Genomic DNA, 17075 nt, shown 5'->3' on the forward strand with positions numbered 1-17075 from the left:
TATAATTACGAATTATGAGAAACAATTTCAAGCTGAACACGTTGATAATTTCCGATTTGCTGTATGACATAGAAAGTTGGAAAAATGTTAAATTAACTTTTATTGAATTTAGCATGTTTAATCACATAATGACGCTGACATCATTGGTTCATGAGTGAAATTTGGAGTTGGGGTTGAAGTTGATGACTTCAGCTTTAACATTGTTTAAGTAGAGGAAAATTGTAGCATTTCAGGAACGAATATCAGACATGTAGTCAGAACTCACGGAGCCTGAGATGTCATCAACATGCACATAGAATCAGTCAGCTGAAAGGCAGACTGTTAATAAAGTGGTGGAATTCAAGAATGGATATCCTTCAGGGCTTTTGCAGATTATGGTCTTAGGATGGAAGGAAATAATTTTTGGTGTTGGATAAGCAAGAAGAGCACCACTCAACTGCACTGGAGGAAGAGGATGTGGTAGTTCACATCACACAATGGTGAGAAGTTAAAAAGAACAAGTTTGGATCATGCATTTCAATCATAATGACAGGATTGAGACGGATTTGTACTGTTTTAATGCAGATGAAATCTTATTTGGGGAAAAAAACACAAGCAAAGTTGTTTGAAGGATAGGTACAGATTAGGAAGGCTGCCACTTGTCTGTGTTCTTTGGTGGAGAATGAGAATTTGTATGCTCATTAATAATGATAAAAGCAGCATGCAAGTTTTCTGTATTAGGCAGTGAAGATTCAAATAAGAATTGCCCAAGAACAGGAAACTATTGAGCATGGGGTTATTTTTTTAAATTTTGAGTGATCAGAAATGTAATAAGAGATATGTGCTTCAAGATACAATCAGAAAAAAGTGATAGGGAGAAATGAAATGAGGATATTGTAAGGTAAAACATCATGAGATGGGAATGTGTAGGGAGTTACCCTGTACAGGGCAGTAACAAGAAGGGGAGGTGTCCTTGTACTCCTGTTAGGTAAAACATCATGAGATGGGAATGTACAGGGCTGTAACAAGATGTGAATGCATCCTTGTACTTACAAGATAAGAGAGACATTGATGGATTGAGAGGCAGGAAGCTAGCAGGGAAAGGATAGCAACAGTTTTAGTCATTGGACAAGTAATGATATGATGATGTTCTAAGCACATATCCAAGGGTATAAAAAATCACCATTTTGCTGATAACGGCAGAATGCATTCTCCGACTAACATGTTTAGTCGCAAGTGTTACAATCCGGTAATAAAGAACAAAGAACCCTGATTTCGACTCAGCCTGGTGTTTGTCTCACTCATTCATGAACAAAGCAGACCTAACAATATACAGGCTCAGATGAGGGAAAATGGTTCGTGGGAGGTTTGTAATGGAGTGGAAGTGATTTGTGGGAGAAAGGTTGGCATGATTAGACTCAATCTGAATGATCAGGCATTCTAAGAACTCATCAACCTTCTTGTTTGAGATGAGGAAGTGGGGAAGGGAAGAGGTTTTAGGTGATGGTCAATTATGATAAAAGAAGCAGAAGTTATGTCAGTTTTTCAGGGTGATTCTATGCTGTTTTGGTAGAGGAGTTAAACTAGTCAAGTTCCTTTCGCACAGGTGACAAGATGTGAAGGGATGTTGTAAAGTCAGGAATTTTTGATTCAAGATTTCCTTTTTCTCTTTCGCTTCCTCATACCAATGAGCACAGCTTTCTACACAGGAACATCAACAGGATGACCCAGTGCTTGTTGTTCCCAGTTTGTATGTGTCAGTGTTAAAATCCTTCAGAGCAGTTCTAAGAGAGTCCCCACACTGTTTACTATGTGACTGTTGTAGAGGTAGTGATATTTAATATTGTCCCATGTCTAGAGTATTGAGGATAGTTAAAATGGTTGAACACGTTTGAAAAGGGTCTCAAACATACTTTTTTTCCAGGCATCTAGGAATTCTTTATCCAATTCTGATCAGTAATACAAAGTTGATATTATAGTACAAATGAATTTGTAAATCTGAAATTTAAAAAAACAATGGCACTGAAAGACTCAATGTCTGTAGGGTGAAATCAGTTAGATAATTCAACATTTATTCTCCAAGCTTGTGTTCTTGCTAAGCAGAAGTTTTCATGACACTTGTGGCATAAATTCAACAAAAACTATACAAAGCTGCCTACCAAGTTACCTCTTTGTTCAAGGGAACAATTCTGTCTACAGTGGCACCATAGCTTTTGCTGACCTGTGCGGTGTCGCAGTGAGAAACAAAGCAAAGAACTGGTGTCAGCTTATGCTATTTCTGTGTCATGCAGTTTGCTTTGTGGATCTCTTTGTGACCTAACCTGGATCAAAAGGGGGAGGAAAAAAAAGAAGCAAATCCATTAGGGATATAAAGAGGATGAACTGAGGTTTAAATACCACTTCTCATATTTTCTCTTGTCTGGCAAAGGATTGAACCATTCTTAGGTAAGCTATTAGAATATTTTCAAAGGGGAAAAATCATCTGCAAGAGGCACTACCACTAATAAATAGTTCATGAAAATAATTAATATCCAAATTAAATATGTGTTTTATTTTGATTATTATTTTAGCCATGTCTCACAGTGGAACTCAGGGTAGTATCGGAAGTCATTCTGCTTCTGGTCTTCGCAACAACAGGGTAGGTGCATTATTTCCATTTAAATGTTATGCATTTTTATTGGAATAAATGTGCAATGCAGATGAACGAAAATAAGCATTTATTGTCAAGTAACAGCTATCATTTTTGAAGCTTAATGTGAAATAACTGTAGGTCATGAAAAGAATATTAACTACTGGTATGACCCAGTGTCAGCCCACTCATTGAATGAGTTTTCAAGGTATGCACCATGGGATGTTGACTCACTAAATAATACTATAGCACAGTATTCTATATGGCACTTATTATGTTTTAGTCTTCTCGTATTCATTTGCCTGAGATAATTATATCTCTTAAATTTTCTTGTAAATAATATAAAGGGAACAATTAAAATACAAGTCGATAATAGCACATTGTTCAATAAATGCACTGATGCACTGGAACAGTAACCTACAGTAAGTGATTTCACCATGAAATCCTCGAAAGGCAAGAGAAGCCTTGATCTTTACCCTTGAGTGATTTCCAGCAGGAATTAATTGATAACAACTGGGTGTGAGAATACCCAAAACCTCATCACCTTTTAGTTCCTTCCCAAGTTCTGTACTCTCTGCCCTTGATATCACCTCTTCCTACTTTAAGTCTTGATAGGGATCCTCCCCCAAACCATTGACTAATAACTTCTTTCCATGAATTCTGCTTGACCTAGTGAATTTGCATCAGCTGCTCCTTGTTTGCTCAAAATTCAGCATCAATAATTCTTTATTGAGATTGCAAGAATTTCGGTTAGTTATTTTCTGTACACTTATCCTTCTGCATCAACTCACTCAGTACACATTAGATTTTCACTATCTCAATCAACTGTACCTGGTATGGATTTCTGAACAAAAGTTATTTTGGTTTAAATTTGGTTTTAGTATGCACTTAAGCAGCAATTTTTCTGCGTTGTAATAGTGACTGAGTCAGTCATATCTGTTTTACTCTTAGATGATTATTTATGAGCATGAAAATTTTCAAGGTCGTTGGATGGACATTAACACAGAGTGTAGAAACATCTGCGATCGGGGATTTGATAGAGTGGGATCCATTCGTGTTGAATGTGGGCCGTAAGTATTTTCAACATTCATCTAATCAATTATATTGAAGTGCAGCCATGTGTTACCTTTTCTGTTGAATGTGGTTTTCTCCAGATTAGTAGCAAACTCTTACTATTAAAACAAAATGACAATATTTCGCGCAAACAGAGGAACTACTGACATGGTCTTTGCCCTCAGACAGCTCCAAGAAAAATGCAGAGAACAAAACAAAGGACTCTACATCACCTTTGTTGACCTCACCAAAGCCTTCGACACCGTGAGCAGGAAAGGGCTTTGGCAAATACTAGAGCGCATCGGATGTCCCCCAAAGTTCCTCAACATGATTATCCAACTGCACGAAAACCAACAAGGTCGGGTCAGATACAGCAATGAGCTCTCTGAACCCTTCTCCATTAACAATGGCGTGAAGCAAGGCTGTGTTCTGGCACCAACCCTCTTTTCAATCTTCTTCAGCATGATGCTGAACCAAGCCATGAAAGACCCCAACAATGAAGACGCTGTTTACATCCGGTACCGCACGGATGGCAGTCTCTTCAATCTGAGGCGCCTGCAAGCTCACACCAAGACACAAGAGAAACTTGTCCATGAACTACTCTTTGCAGACGATGCCGCTTTAGTTGCCCATTCAGAGCCAGCTCTTCAGCGCTTGACGTCCTGTTTTGCGGAAACTGCCAAAATGTTTGGCCTGGAAGTCAGCCTGAAGAAAACTGAGGTCCTCCATCAGCCAGCTCCCCACCATGATTACCAGCCCCCCCACATCTCCATCGGGCACACAAAACTCAAGACGGTCAACCAGTTTACCTATCTCGGCTGCACCATTTCATCAGATGCAAGGATCGACAATGAGATAGACAACAGACTCGCCAAGGCAAATAGCGCCTTTGGAAGACTACACAAAAGAGTCTGGAAAAACAACCAACTGAAAAACCTCACAAAGATAAGCGTATACAGAGCCGTTGTCATACCCACACTCCTGTTCGGCTCCGAATCATGGGTCCTCTACCGGCACCACCTACGGCTCCTAGAACGCTTCCACCAGCGTTGTCTCCGCTCCATCCTCAACATCCATTGGAGCGCTTACATCCCTAACGTCGAAGTACTCGAGATGGCAGAGGTCGACAGCATCGAGTCCACGCTGCTGAAGATCCAGCTGCGCTGGATGGGTCACGTCTCCAGAATGGAGGACCATCGCCTTCCCAAGATCGTGTTATATGGCGAACTCTCCACTGGCCACCGTGACAGAGGTGCACCAAAGAAAAGGTACAAGGACTGCCTAAAGAAATCTCTTGGTGCCTGCCACATTGACCACTGCCAGTGGGCTGATATCGCCTCAAACCGTGCATCTTGGCGCCTCACAGTTTGGCGGGCAGCAACCTCCTTTGAAGAAGACCGCAGAGCCTACCTCACTGACAAAAGGCAGAGGAGGAAAAACCCAACACCCAACCCCAACCCACCAATTTTCCCCTGCAACCGCTGCAATCATGTCTGCCTGTCCCGCATCGGACTTGTCAGCCACAAACGAGCCTGCAGCTGACGTGGACTTTTTACCCCCTCCATAAATCTTCGTCCGCGAAGCCAAGCCAAAGAAAAAAAATATTCCTGATTAGCAATTGAGCCTACAGAGGGCCACCATATTGTCAAGATGATGTGCAATTCCTTCAGAGTTCATTGATGACACTTTATGTAATGGGATCCACAACTCTGGAGAACTATGCATCTGATATGTTTGTCACAGAATAGTGTTCTTCAGATGTGGAGCACAGAACACAAATCCTTAATTATAAATGTAGATCATGCTGGCTGTTGGTGACAATTCTGTTTTGAGTCACTGCAACTGCAGTCAGTCCCAGACATGCATGCACATTCAAGTCTTTCAATGAAGAATCTGTCAGCAAGATCAGTGATGTCCAGCAGCAGACTCCTTTCTTATTGTGATTCCCAGTACAATGTTTTAAGACGATACTTGAATAATTATTTTAGTTTTTTTAAAAACTTTTCTTTAATTATAATGGTGTTTTAATTAACTTTATATTTTACTTTTTACATAGCGATCCTTCTGGAGAAACTTACTCCTCCAGCACTGGAGGAGTATGGAAGTTCCAGGATTTTTACCCAGTGACATGATATATTTCCAATCTGTCCTCTTTTGTATTATTTGCATTGTTTTCGATTTTTGGTACAAAGCTTAACCTTATCTCCTTTTGTGGCTTGGTGTCAAATTTTGTTTGATAATGCTCCTGTGGGATTGGGATTTTTTTTAATCTTAAAGGCATATTATAAATCCAAATTGTTGTTGATAGGGGTGCAGATTACAGAACGTTTCCCCATATCTGAAATTCCATTAACCCAAGAGTTCTATTAACCAAACTTTTTTCGGCGCCGACATGACATCACAAATTGAAAAAAATTATCACCCGACTTGCCCTTGCGGGGCTCTGACGCTCTGTTGGCATCAATTTGGTAACCACAGAGATCAGGTTTAACAGGAAGACAGACGCTGAATGGCGGGATGTTGGTGCAGAGAAGTAGGCTGGAATCTTGAGCCATCAATGAGCAACTGGAGGAAGTCGACGGGTCAGGCAATATATGAGGAGAAAGTAGGAGAAATTAGAATGTCGATTATCCTCGATTCAGGTAACGCCCTCTTTCCATTTCTTCTTTTCCCTCCACTGTACTTGGTTTTCTGCTGTCCCAGTGTCATCGAGGAGAGTGGCCTCCCAGGCAGGAGTCGGGAGGATTCGGAGATCAGCTGTGGTGGTGGGGAGGTGTCGGGGATTGGTGGCGACTGATGCTACTGTGCCGTTTTGTGGGGTTTTTCTTTGGGTTTTGTTCTGTTAACCGAAAAAAAAATCCAAAAACTGAAAGCTGCCAGTCCCAAGCTTTCGGATATGGGGGAATGTACTGTATATGAAAACCAAACTAAAATAATCCCATAAAGTTATGCTTGTACTAATTTACAATATCAATATAGGTGCTTACATATATTTTTCATGGTTTTATCTGAATACTGATTTTTATTGCAGTAAATCAATACTGAACTATTTTTCATAAATATATTCTTTGTCATGGAATGCACAACATTATGCACTGATTAATTGTTACTTGCTTCTTCTCATATATCATTCTTTTCATAGACTGTAAATCTACATGAAAACCTCTTTACTTTTCCTTTTATTGTTAACTATTCCATGCAAGTTTTTTTAATACATTTTCACTTCCTTCTCCCAAAATAGAGAATGTACTTCCTAATGTATTTCAGAATAACAATTTTGATATTGTTTCATTCTTGTGATCTTTCTACATTCCAAAACTGTTTGAAAATCTAACAGTTTTGATATCTGTGTTTCCAATGATCAAGTTGGATGGAACCAAATTTTAAGGTCAAGGTTCCTTCATTACCTTTGTTTGCCCTGTAAAAGGCACGCAAGAGGCACCCCTGGTTCAATGCAAATATCAAGACAAGGAAGAGAAGCAAAAAAAGTCCCTTCAGAGACATTTTTTGCTTCTCTTCCTTGTCTTGATATTTGCATTGAACCAGGGGTGCCTCTTGCGTGCCTTTTACAGGGCAAACAAAGGTAATGAAGGAACCTTGACCTTAAAATTTGGTGCCATTGCCTCCTGCACTCCATTTTGAGTTTAAATTCACTGTATATATAGAACCTGACGAAACTGCATTTCTCCAGACAATGGTGAAAACACACACACAACACACAATAATCATAAAGATACAATTTAAAATTAAAATATATAAATATTTTGAGATGATCACTTGGATACAGGATACTATTCATCAATCTCACAGCCTATGGGAAGAAGCAGTCCTGATTTAATTTACATGCAAAACTAAAACTCATCACTGAATAGAGTCCTTTAAAGGCAATTATATGCATGTTATGTTATTAATTGCAAAAAAAATCAAAATATCCACTTGCGATCATTTGTCTTTTTCAGATGGGTGGGTTATGAACAACAAAACTTCTGTGGTGAGATGTTCATGTTGGAGAAAGGAGAATATCCCCGTTGGGATTCCTGGTCAAATAGTTATCGCACTGACTGCATGATGTCTTTCAGACCTGTTAAAATGGTAAGAAGACACTTTGTGTGAGGCTTTATATTGTGCTTCTCAAATGAATATGAGATACAAATTAATGTAAAAGTATTCACAGTGCATGATGCCATTTGTTCTGTTTTCAATAGAACCTTTTACACATCTTTCTGAAATAAATCTTGAGCAAATGAAGTTAATGCAGGGAATAATATGGATTCTGTTTGATATAATAAAAGAAGCTGATCTTTGTGGGTGATAATAGAGTTATAGAGTGTGGAAACAGGGCCTTCGGCCAAACTTGCTCACACTGACCGAAATGTCCAATCCACACTAGTCCCCCCCACCTGGGTTTGACTCGTATGCCTCTAAACCTATTCATGTATCCCTCCAAATGTAGTTCCCAGGCTTTTCCCTGCAGCTGTTCTTGAATAGATGTTCAATATTTACCATTCTTTGGTCTTCTGACACCTCCTCTGTACTTAATAACAACTCCTAAATCTCAGCTGGGGCACCTGCAATTTCCTCTCGAGCTACCCACAGTAATCTTGGATATATCTGATCAGGACCAGGAGATTTGTCTACCTTCATACACATCAGAACCTTCAGTTTCTGTAATAATGACTGTTCCCAAGACACTACCAGTCCTCATGACTTTCTCCACTATAAAAAGAGAGAAGTTCTCGTTGAGGACCTTGCCCAATTCCTAACTCCACACAGAATTGACCACAATGATTTCTTATGGTCTAATTTTTTTCTCTGGTTATCCTTGTTCCCTTTAGGTATTTATAAAATCTTTTGGGTTTATCCTTAGTTTGATTGGCTTAGTTTGATTTACGTCCCCCAGCTTTCTTTCTTTAGCTTGTTCCTCAGTTCCTGAAACGCTTCCACTTGATCCCTGTCACTTACATCTGCCCCATTCCTCCTTCTTGTTCTTGACCATTGCTTGAATTTCTTTCATTATTCAAGCTTACCCATGCTTGCATGTCTGACCCTTCACACCAACAGGAACATGTATGTTCTGGACTCTTGTTAGCACACTTTTAAAAACATCCCTTTTTCCCCAATGTTTCTCTTCCTTCCCACACCTGTTTCAGTTCTATTCCAGTATGATCAGAGAAATTGGATGAAATTATCAGCAATATTACTAGATGCTACAAAGAATGTGCGAGAAAGAGTGTTTCCCACGTCAATACACATCTGCAACAGTAATATGCCACAAGAGAGATTCACTGTTGCATCTGAACAACCCTTCATCAAAGATCCTATTGGAAAGGAAAAAAACAAAAGATTATAAACTTGCAAAGGGAGTAAGGGTTCATTTGGTTAATGGAAAATAAGATTGAATGGGTAAGCCATCTAAGACTAAAGCACTGACAATGGGACTGGCAGTCCCTATGAGAGTGGAGGGGACTGGGGTGTACAACAAGAGAGGCAGGTATAGCTGGAGTAGGCATTTTTGGGGAGGCCATATTGAAAAGAGATGAGAGTGTGAATTGCTGCTTTTGAGGGCAAAGTGAGGCCTTTGGTGGGGAGGGTGAGTAGTGACAGGGTAAGGTTTTTATTCTGTCCTGTCTTCGTAGAAGTGACTGAAGTCAGAGAATATGGTGGCCAGGGTATTGGTTTATGCAAGATGTAGGATGGCAGACACATTTCCAGAGCCTCTGCTCTCTATATCTGAGGGAAGTGCTTTCAGCTGCAGCTCCAGACTACATAGAGCGATTGGAGCTGAAATAGACTCACTCTGTGGTATCCAGGATGCAGAAAGTGCCTTTAGATAGCAGGTTTAGCAAACTGATCTTGTCACACCTATAGAAAAAAGGGAGACGGTGACCATCTGGATGTGCAGCAAGGACAGGCAAGTGGTAATGCCCCTCTCAAATAGGTATAGTAAAATCCCCGTTATTCGGAATTCAAACACATGGCAGCCTCAAGCAACTGGCAAAACAATTGTGGCAAAACAATGGGTAAAAATTATTGATGTTTAAAATTGGCGTGCTTTGTGGTCAGTTTGCCAATCCATGAAACATACAATTTCAGGCAACTGGCAAATTCACTTATCTGGCATCAACCAATTCCCATAGGGGTCATATACTGAGGGTTTTACTGAACATTGTTTTGGAATGGGGTTTCGTTTCTCAGAGGGAAATCAGCAGCTGTCAAGTTTTGTGGCATCTTGGTTGATGAAAGACATTGAAGGTTTAATCAAGAAAAGAAAGGAAATGTGACAAGGGAGTTTCTTGAGAAATATAGAATATGTAGGAAAGAACAGTAAAGAAGTTAGGAGGACAAAAAGGAGCCATGACATGTCCTTGGCAGTGAGATTAAGAAGAATCCCAAGACATTTTATATTAAGACAAATTTAAAGTGAGAGGAAGAAGTTATACAGAGAATTGTGAGAGCAGAATCAGAATTTATTGTCATGACCATGTCACAAAATTCATTGTTTTGTGGCAGCTTTATAGTGCTAATATTGCTATAAATTACATTTCAAAATAAATAAATAAATAGTTTTGAGAAAACAGAAGAAAGTGAGGTATTGTCTGTGGTTCATTGTCCATTCAGAAATCTGATGGCAGAGGGAAGAAGCTGTCCTTGTACTGCTGAGTTCTCTTCTTCAGGTTCCTGTACCTTAATCCTGATGGCAGAAGAGTGAAGATGACATAGCCTGAGTGGTGGGGGTCCTTGAGGATAGAGGCTGCTTTCTTAAGACACCACCCCTTGTAGATGCCCTCAATGGAGTGAAGATGTGCCCACGATGTTGCAGGCTGAGTTAACAACACTCTGGAATTTTTATTTTCTGTCCTGTGCATTAGAATCTCCATACCAGATGGTGATGCAACTAGATAGAATGTTCTCCACATTGCACACAGAACAAAAGAATACATAAAGAGAAAACAGTAACATAAATCCTCAAGAACCAAAATAGATGAAATTGAATAACAAAATACCTTTTTGAAATATAGAATAATGAAAACTCAATCCATTTTAAATTGCTTGTATATTTAAGAGGAGAGCTTCAGCAACAAAACTAAGGAATTGGACATTATCATTTGAAATATGGAAATGAATCTAAGAAGAATAACAGAAAGCAGATGGGATAGAATTGATACTCTAATATTACAGGTTATGAACTATTTAGGAATGGCCAGAAAAGAAAAAAGAATAAGACTTGAGTTAGTGATAAATAATTTAACAAGAAAGAAAAGAACTAGCAAATAGAAAAAAAAATCCAAAGAGACTGGGGCAGAGGGGAGTAGGAGACCATAATTAGGAGAAGTGTAATGAACACTACCAGATGGTGGAATGGATGTTAAGAAAATAATAGGTAAGAATATGCCTGAAATGTGTAAAGTATGCAGAATCATAAATTATTGAACTACCACTAAATAAACTGGAAAAAAGGAACAAAGGGTGAGAGGGTTCACAGGGGATATACAATTGCTTTTTGACCCTGTGATAGTACAGATTCTATCACCAATATGTATATGTACAGATTGTAGTGTAGGATGACTGTGATTGGCTGAGAGCATAGCCACATCTACTGGCAGGTCTTAAAGGAATGCTCCTAGCCAGACCAGGTCATTCTGGACTGGTCGACCGACTTGTGATATACTCCAGTCTTTTAGTTAATAAAAGCCTTGGTTTGGATCAACAAGTCTTTGGTTCTTTCAATGCGCTCTACAGACCCAGATAAAAGATAATTAAACCAAAGTATTTTGATTATATGGGATTAAAAAACATTCCAATACCAGTGATCACGAGTTAAAGTTTAAATTGTATTTTCAATTAAGCGTGCAGTAAATGTATCCTTTCTCTGAGTAACAATAAACTCAATTACAATTCTTCAAACTCTCACATCAGGACGGACAGGATCACAAAATTTGTCTTCATGAATGTGCCAACTTTGATGGAAGAAAAATGGAAATCTGTGATGAGGACATTCCCAGCTTATGGAACTATGGTTTCCAAGACAGAGTTGCCAGTATTAAAGTAATTGGTGGAATGTGAGTAATCGTCTTTTCCTCAAAGGGCAATTTAAAAATAATTGGACCTTTTGTTTCATTAATTTGATTGAATGGCATAATTAGAATCCGCAAACACCTTGAGCCATGTGGAGTTCTGACAGCGAAGTATAGCTTAGAACAGAGATGAGCAATCTATGGCCTGTGGGCCGGATCTGGCCTGCAATCTAAATTTATCTGGCCCGCAATCCAATGCGTTTGCCCAATTACCCTCATGTGTTTCAACATGCACCTTTTGCTGCACTAAACTGTCAGCCTTTGTCATCAGTGGCCCTGGGATCTGTGTGCATGGATTAAACATCTCTCAGCAAAGGAAGTGCTTTGTGGCTATATTAATGCTGCCCGTTCCTTTGGGGTCCTGAACCAGGCACCGAAATGGCTGCATTCACACGGAATGTTCACTGAAGTCTCTCCACATTGTTATAACCAGGAATCGATCATCAACCACATCATTTCTGCCCCAGGAAAAATAATTCACCCTGGCACACCCACACCCAGGAATGTGCTCAAGATGGGTCTGAGACAAGCTGTGCATCAGTGGCCATCTATCCTGCTCTTGCTCCCAGACCACTCAACCACCAGTGAATGTGGAGCAGGGAAACCAACAGGGCAAACATTTTGAAACACCCCCTCCCCTCCCCTGAGCTGCACTCTCTTCCTGCTCCTGTCCCTGAGTGCCCCATCTCCCCGCTCCCCTGAGCCACTCAAAAAGACGCAAAGCCAGATGTCCGTGTGTGGGACCCTGTGATGTTTCTTCATCCAACTCTGGCTGCAAGCAAAACTCACTTAACACAAAGCAAATTTTGTTCATTCGGAAATGGGATTTACCTCATATACTCAGTTCAAAACACACCTTAGAGTGCAGAGAAATTAAATAAAACCAGGAGATCTGGATCAAAGGCAGAAGTTGAGACACAATAGCTTCTGCTGTGAAAGATTCAAGATGTTGTATTTGACAAATTTACCTATGCCGCAGTTTTGCGACAAAAATAATTGTTACTGATTATTTTTAAAACTCTTGAACTATTTGAAAAATTATTTAAAATTAACCAAGTTTAAATGACAGTTTGTAGCACTCCAAACACCTGTCTGAAATATCCAGTAAGGGATGATTTTATTACTCCTGCTAACTCGTTCGTTCTACCAGTGGCAAGATGGATCGTACAACTCCTTGAGATGATGTCTTGCTATTGTCACCCAATATCGAAATGCTTTCAAACAAACAAAATCAAGTTTCCCCACTGATTGAGCTGCTGTCTGTTTTGGGGTTCGTTATTTGGTTTTCATTGTGACTCATTCTCCTTTTTGAATTTTGTGGTTTTTTTAATTGTGTCATTTTAATGACTAACTCGTAATTTTTGAAAAAGCCTTCCCTGACCTGAAATGCATCATTGTATTCATTCCATTTATTTATTTCATTTATGGTAGCATCAGTAGCATCAGTATGCTATTCGTTCAACCACTGACCCACTATCCGGCCCATGCATGGTAAAAGGTTGCTTGGCCCTAGCTTTGAACATATTCATGGATGAATAAGAGATAGGAAAGATGCAGAAAAGAAATAATGGTATTGCAAAAGATTTTTTTTTAAAGGGAAAGAGGCACCAAGCCAAGTTAGATTTTGGAGAAATCCATCTGATCAACCCTATGTTGTGGCTGGAATATTTAACTCTGAGGCTGGAAGGGTAGGACTGTAAATGAGCAGTGAATAATAGAGCTGCATCCTTAGTGCACCAAGGAATGGTGCACACCTACATGGGTTTCCCTCAGGTTCTTTTGTTCCCTCCCACATCTCAAAGACATGTGGGTTGGTAAGTTAATTGACCATTATAAATTACCCCTAATATGCACACAGTCGAGAGCTGAAGGGCCCATACTATGCTGAAGTGTTCTATGTTAAACTAGGGGAAGTTGATGAATATATGGGAAGAATAAAATGAGGTTAATGTAGGATTAGAGTAAAATAGGGCAAGTCCCAGTGGGTTTTGAGAATAAATGTGGAACCTTTAAGCAAGGAAATGATAGCCTACAGAAATTAGAAAAGATTCATGGCATTTTCATCTTGAAGAACAAAGCTCCATGGAGGATAGATATTTATGTTAACATGTATAATAAAATTAAACTAAAGCTCCAAAGTTAAACTAAAAATTTCAATATCTGATAAAATTGCAGATTGTCTTATAATTTGAAAAAAGGTCATGAACAAGTTACTGTTTATATAAAAGGTTGGAAGCGCAAATTCAAAAGATTATAAAGGGTAAAACCCAGGATTCTGTTGACATCGTGGTTTAAGTGAAAAACAAATGCTGGAGAAACTTGTCTCGCATGTTCCCCCACACCTTGATGAAGGGCTAAAGCCTGAAACAGTGGTGTGGGAAGAGAGGGGTGGAAAGAGGAGAGTGGAAACAGAGGTGTGGAATAAGAGGTGTTAACTGAGGGGTAAAAATAGAGGCGGGGAAACAGAGGCGGGGAAACAGAGGCGGTGAAACAGAGGCGGGGAAACAGAGGTGTTGGAATCAGAGGGGTGGAATCAGAGGGGATGAAACAGATGGGCTAAAGCCTGATGTATCTTCACCTTTTCTACATAAAAGCACTGTTTGACCTGCTGAGTTTCTCCAGCATTTGTGTGTTTTTTTCCAGAAGATTATAAAGATTCTTTTCCTCTTATTTTGATCTACTTATAGATCAAAATCATTTTCCACTGAACTTTTCACTTTTATTTGAATAAGCATATTTAGAAATGTTTCCTATTATGATTCCCTTCCTCTACGCAGCCCTTCACTTTGTAATGGCATGGTCTTTTCACTCCCATTATCTGTGGCAATCTTTCCAATAGATCACTTGTATCCATCAGTGAATTTCAAATGTATGTTTAGAGTTTGCATGAATTTTCAGTATGCATAATTTGTGTTTGCCATTTTTAATCAAAGATTTTGTTTATAATTTGTATCATTTTGAGAGAGGTCTGCATGAATGCATGCATTTTCATCTCTGGTATTTTTTCCTGGTTCAATAATCAGTTTCAGTTGCATTGTTTACAAATTACACATATATAATTCATACAGTATCATAAAGGCATAGGACAAAGCATTTAGGCTTCATGAGTTCATTAGCCCACACTGTCCCTGCAACCCTCCCAAGCAACTTGCTAACTGAAGTTATTGATCATCTTCATTTACACATTTCTTGTCAACAATGAGTTCCAGATCATTACAGCATCTACCTGCTAACCCAGAAGATGCCACCACTGACATGGCTACCCTACAGAGTCTAAGCAGCAAGTCTCAGGCATACAATAAAGGAATTAACATCGAGTCCTCCATAACATACCTAATTACTGCATAAAAAGTTGTTTTAAATTTATATTTTCTTGACATTTAAAATTTTTTTTAAATCCAAGGATATACAGTTGAGTGAGAAAATTGTTGAGGCAAAGGCTCTGCCATAATTTTATTGAATCGGGAGCAAGGATGAGCAACTGGATGTCTACTGCTGTTTCTGTTTCGTCCTCTTGTCCTATCTATGTATTTTGAGCATAACATTAAATCTTCCCATCCTTTTACCATTAGTTATGGGGATCCGTTTATTTTTGCACATCATAATATTCTATCAAATCTCCCTCAACATCCACACTAAAGTCCAGCTTTAAACTTGAAGTGAAAATTCCTCAACTCTGGGATTGATTTATGTCTGCAAGACGTGGTGATTTTCCTTATATTTATTTAGTAATACAATTGAAGACAGTGCTCTTAATCAATATTTTTGTATTTTGCAGATGGGTTGGCTATGAGTATCCAGGCTACAGGGGCTACCAGTATGTGCTTGAATGTGGACCTTATAAGCACTGGAATGAATGGGGTTCAAAACAGCCTTTGATTCAGTCCATACGTCGTGTGAAGGATCAGCAATGGTACAAAAGGGGCTACTTTGAGTTTGCTCATTAAATGTTTCAGACAGCAATTGAAATGATTTTATTGTTTTCATAACAGAAGTTCAAAATCATTTTGAAGCAAAATTTTATCCATGATGAGTATCCATGACCATTTCCCATTTTAAAATTATAGTCATTTTAATGTTCCTGAAATTACTTCCTTTTGCTCGCAACAATCTTAATTATCCTCGAGGCATTAACAATGAACTAGTTTTAACCTAGTTTATGCCTTTGGGCTCTTTGTCTTTGACCACATTATGAATGATTTTTCTTGTGGTCTAAATATGATTTTGGGAAAATGGATGACCTCCTGCAGTGTGGAGGACTCTTTGCTATGTCTTACTCAGAGATGCAGACATCTTTACTAAACTGTGCATGCATACCACAATGTTCAGATTTTGTCTCCTTTTCATTTCCATTATTTTCAAAAATTTTACCAATAAAAGTAATCTCTGCTGTTCAACAGAGATCATAAAACCATAACTTTAACTAGCCGGCCACTGCTTGTTATTTTCATTGCACAACACGAGTATAATGTAGGTTCCTCTATAACACTCTGTGTTTCATCAAGCTACTGGGACATACATTTCAACATAATTAAATGAAATGTACTGACTTGCAAATTCTGTGAGTAACCACATTTCTACCAATAGAAAGAATTTTGAGAAAGGAAATGGTATTTGGGTTTTTATTGCCTCTGGAGTTGTGTACATTCTTATACAGTATTTAAACATTTCCATACAGTATTATAATATTTCAAATGAAATAAAAGTAAAGACATTTATTTCTCACCAGTTCTTTTTTGATGGACAAAGTTCTCTTTACAAATATAATCTGAGCACTCAATTCCATTGATGTTTTCTGGAATAACATGGAAGCAAACAGAAAATAGAGGAATTAGGAATTGAGGAAAACACTAACAATATACAAATCTAAAAGACGATGTAGTTCAGAAAGTCTCTTTTCTAAGATTACTAATGATTTACCCCATTCAAGTGGATGGAATATGTTCAGTGTTTCATGTGTCATACATACAAAAAAACGTAGACCTCAAATAACATGATTCTATGAATAAACTCAGAGTAATTCATGAGAATTCATAATTCTTATGAAATTAAGCTTTTGAAAACAAAAGATTTTCAATGCAATTGACTTATGTGCACAACTGTGAACACAGATGCTAAACAGTGAAATTAAATCTTTGTTTCAATATCCTTACCCAAGAATTCAAAAGAACTCTCTCATTCCAATTTTTGCTTTATAAGATCTTAAAATATGTGAAAAAGACATTGGTTGCAAGTGTTAAATCTGCATAGCATTATTACATATAAGTTGTATTACCACTGTACATTAATTTCTAATTACTTCAATGGAATTGAATGCGAAGGAAGTGAGCACAAGTGGT

General features: G+C 38.6%; 2 protein-coding genes across 14 annotated transcripts in view; one reads left to right on the forward strand and one right to left on the reverse strand.

Moving 5' to 3' along the window:
* crybb1l3 (crystallin, beta B1, like 3) overlaps positions 1 to 16609 on the forward strand; it is a 36277-nt gene extending 19668 nt beyond the window's left edge. Inside the window, exons 5-9 of one of the 4 annotated variants that reach the window (XM_069911071.1) lie at positions 2550 to 2617; positions 3560 to 3678; positions 7621 to 7753; positions 11579 to 11721; positions 15515 to 16602. In XM_069911071.1, coding sequence (XP_069767172.1) covers positions 2550 to 2617; positions 3560 to 3678; positions 7621 to 7753; positions 11579 to 11721; positions 15515 to 15683 — 632 coding nt within the window. In that variant the 3' untranslated portion in view covers positions 15684 to 16602. Of the gene's footprint in view, positions 1 to 2549; positions 2618 to 3559; positions 3679 to 7620; positions 7754 to 11578; positions 11722 to 15514 lie in introns of all 4 variants that reach the window. The other 3 variants (XM_069911070.1, XM_069911069.1, XM_069911072.1) reach the window with 3 other exon arrangements.
* LOC138749555 (beta-crystallin A1-like) overlaps positions 1 to 17075 on the reverse strand; it is a 137927-nt gene that overhangs the window by 40340 nt on the left and 80512 nt on the right. For 6 of the 10 annotated variants that reach the window (XM_069911085.1, XM_069911078.1, XM_069911079.1 and 3 more), the window contains 3 exons: positions 16463 to 16531; positions 7602 to 7742; positions 2147 to 2300 (listed from right to left, as the gene is read on the reverse strand). The gene's annotated coding sequence lies outside the window, so the exon portion shown is untranslated. Of the gene's footprint in view, positions 1 to 1892; positions 2087 to 2138; positions 2301 to 7597; positions 7743 to 16462; positions 16532 to 17075 lie in introns of those variants that run through there. The other 4 variants (XM_069911083.1, XM_069911081.1, XM_069911080.1 and 1 more) reach the window with 4 other exon arrangements.

The sequence above is a fragment of the Narcine bancroftii genome, chromosome 14 (genome assembly GCF_036971445.1).
Source record: "Narcine bancroftii isolate sNarBan1 chromosome 14, sNarBan1.hap1, whole genome shotgun sequence".
Lineage (NCBI taxonomy): Eukaryota > Metazoa > Chordata > Chondrichthyes > Torpediniformes > Narcinidae > Narcine > Narcine bancroftii.